Below are 2,535 nucleotides of genomic sequence, written 5' to 3' on the forward strand. Positions count from 1 at the left end.
AGTGCCCCAGGCCAGGCTGGATGGGGCAATCTGGGACACTGGAATGTGTCCCTGCAGGCTGGAACAAGGGCATCCTTAAGGTTCCTCCCAACCCACTCTAAGCTCCAATTACCTGCCTGCTGTCACATGACCAGGCCATTCCCATTTCCCAGGGGATGGGAGGCCCTGGGAAGCTCTCCCAGGTGTCACCCACCTGTGTGGCCAAGCTCAGCACCTGCTGCACCAACTCCTGTGTCTCCGTGGGCTTCTTCAGGAACAGCTTCACGATGGCTGTCAGCAGCTGCAGCTGGACCTGTGGGTGACAGACAGACAGACAGGTCACACTGTGTTCATGCAGGAACACGTGGACTTGCCCCAGGACCTAACCCCAACCTGCCTTTCAAGGGAGCACAGGGATGGTGACCATGTCAGTGGCAGTGACACATCAGGGCACCTCACCAGCCCCTTTCCATACCCTCAGACACAGGCTGACCCCAAAACCATGGGCAGGATCTTGGGAGCAGCTTCATGGTCCCACAGGACACAGGCCAGAGCATCCTTTGACTTCCACACGGATAAGCAGCAGGAATTCCCCTCCCAGCCTCTCAGGGAGCCTGGATCTCTGCCTTTGCTACTCAGCATTTGTAGACTTTGCCCTGTTCACTGTCACTTGGTTACAGGGTGTTTTGCAGAGTTTTCCAGAGTTGGAAACCCTCCACAATTCCACAGGCAAACCCACTGGCCTCGGTTGCCCTGGGAGACAGGACAGGCACTGCTCCCCCTGCTCCTTTTCCAGCTCCACAGGGATCCTGTGCTGGCACAGTGGGATAACCAGGTCCCTGCCTGGTGCCTCCCAACCATGGAACAGAGAAGGCACGTGGGACAACGCCATGGTGGCATTTTACAGAACCATGGAACAGCTTGGGCTGCGAGGGACCTCAAATCCCAACTCATTCCCCCTTTTGCCATGGGCAGGAACATCTTCCACTCTGCCAGCTTACTCCAAGCCTGGACCACATCCTACACCCAAACCTGCCCCAAGAACCTGCACAAACAATCCCTTCAGAGCAAACTGTGCCCTGCTCGACCAATGAGCTCTGTCCCAGTGCCACCCCGAGGCAGCAGGTCCCCTGGCACACCTGGGTGCTCTCATCATGGAAGCCCTCCAGGAAGCTCTCCAGCAGCTCGTCGGCGTTGTCGATGCGCTCGGCGTATTCCCCCACGATCCAGATCATGGCAGCCCTGGCCTCGGGCTCGTCCAGGGAATCCAGGTTCTCACAGAGCGTGGCAATCACGCTCTCGTACCTTCCCGAGGGGAGGAGAGCAGGACACAGCTCAGCCAGAGCAGGAGACACGAATCCTGATCCACCCAAACTCCAAACCACGTCCCACCCTGCCTGGGGTCGGCCCCTCACCCCATGGGCAGTGCCCACACTGATCCCAGAGCACATTCCCTGCTCCTGAACGAGCCTGGAGCCACGGGCTACTCCAGCAGAGCTCTGCTCGTTACCAATTCAGTTCATTAGTATTTATTACCACTATTAGTGCCCAACTTCCTGATTACAGAGTTGCCTATTCATCCTGGCTCAGCTGGAACATTCCCTCCCCTCTCCTCTCCTCCTGCTGCCCTTGTTCCAGCACCAGGAGCTGGACTGAGAGCCAAGGACAGTTTCTGCTGACACAAGGGGACCTGCACATCCCTGGCAGCTCCTCTCCATTTCAGTGCCTGGATCTGGGACTGCCACCATCCTGGGGCTGGGGACAAAACAAACCCAAAGCCACCTGTGCTGGGGGGAGGCTCTGGGGGCTTCACCCCACCAAGAGCTTGTGGCCCCCCAAGCACAGAGGGGAGGGAAGAGCTCAGGGAGGAGCAGGAGCACCCTGGAGAAGCCACACCCCAGGGAGTCCCCACGCACTTGTTGGGGTACTTGCGGAAGATGTCCTTGATGACCACGATGGCCTCCTGCACCACGTAGTTCACCTTGGTCTGGATGAGGTCCAGCAGGGTGCTGACACAGCGCTCGGCCGATTGCTGCCAGAGGGACTGGGTCACACAGGGACAGCCCCCCCTCCCATCCCAAACCTGCCACTGCCTCTTATCCCCCCCCAAATCCAACCCACAGCACAACGGGGGACACTGAGTGTGATCTGCCCTTCGCATCCTGGTGTGCCTCCTCCTCATCCTCTCTGCACATCCCCACAGGCTCCTCTCTCCCCATGGGAAGTGTTCCAGCCATGCAGAGCCACCTTTCCAGGGAGGTTTTTAACAATCCCCTTTGGAAAATTATCCCCACAGGGAAGCAAAGCCTCTGAGTGGCCCCTCAGGAAGGGATGGATTCCCTCCCAGCCCCTTGGGAAGGGATTGGCTCCTTCCAGCCTCTTGCAAAATGACTGGGACCTTCCCAGGGGTCCCAGCCCTGGGATCAGCTCCCTCCCAGCCCCTCAGGGAGGGATCAGCTCCCTCCCAGCCCTCAGGAAAGGATCAGCTCCCTCCCAGCCCCCAGGAAAGGGATCAGCTCCCTCCCAGCCCCCAGGAAAGGGATCAGCTCCCTCCCA

The 2,535-nt window shown here is 59.0% G+C and overlaps 1 protein-coding gene across 1 annotated transcript in view; it reads right to left on the reverse strand.

Annotated features, from left to right (window-relative positions):
* Window positions 1–82: 82 nt before the first annotated feature.
* AP1B1 (adaptor related protein complex 1 subunit beta 1) overlaps window positions 83–2,535 on the reverse strand; it is an 11,601-nt gene continuing 9,148 nt past the window's right edge. The window contains exons 8-10 of the mRNA XM_031062440.1: window positions 1,896–2,011; window positions 1,119–1,284; window positions 83–292 (exon numbers count right to left, since the gene is read on the reverse strand). Of these exons, the coding sequence (XP_030918300.1) occupies window positions 98–292; window positions 1,119–1,284; window positions 1,896–2,011 (477 nt within the window). The 3' untranslated portion in view covers window positions 83–97. The remainder of the gene's footprint in view (window positions 293–1,118; window positions 1,285–1,895; window positions 2,012–2,535) is intronic.

The sequence above is a fragment of the Geospiza fortis genome, unplaced genomic scaffold (genome assembly GCF_000277835.1).
Source record: "Geospiza fortis unplaced genomic scaffold, GeoFor_1.0 scaffold224, whole genome shotgun sequence".
Classification (NCBI taxonomy): domain Eukaryota; kingdom Metazoa; phylum Chordata; class Aves; order Passeriformes; family Thraupidae; genus Geospiza; species Geospiza fortis.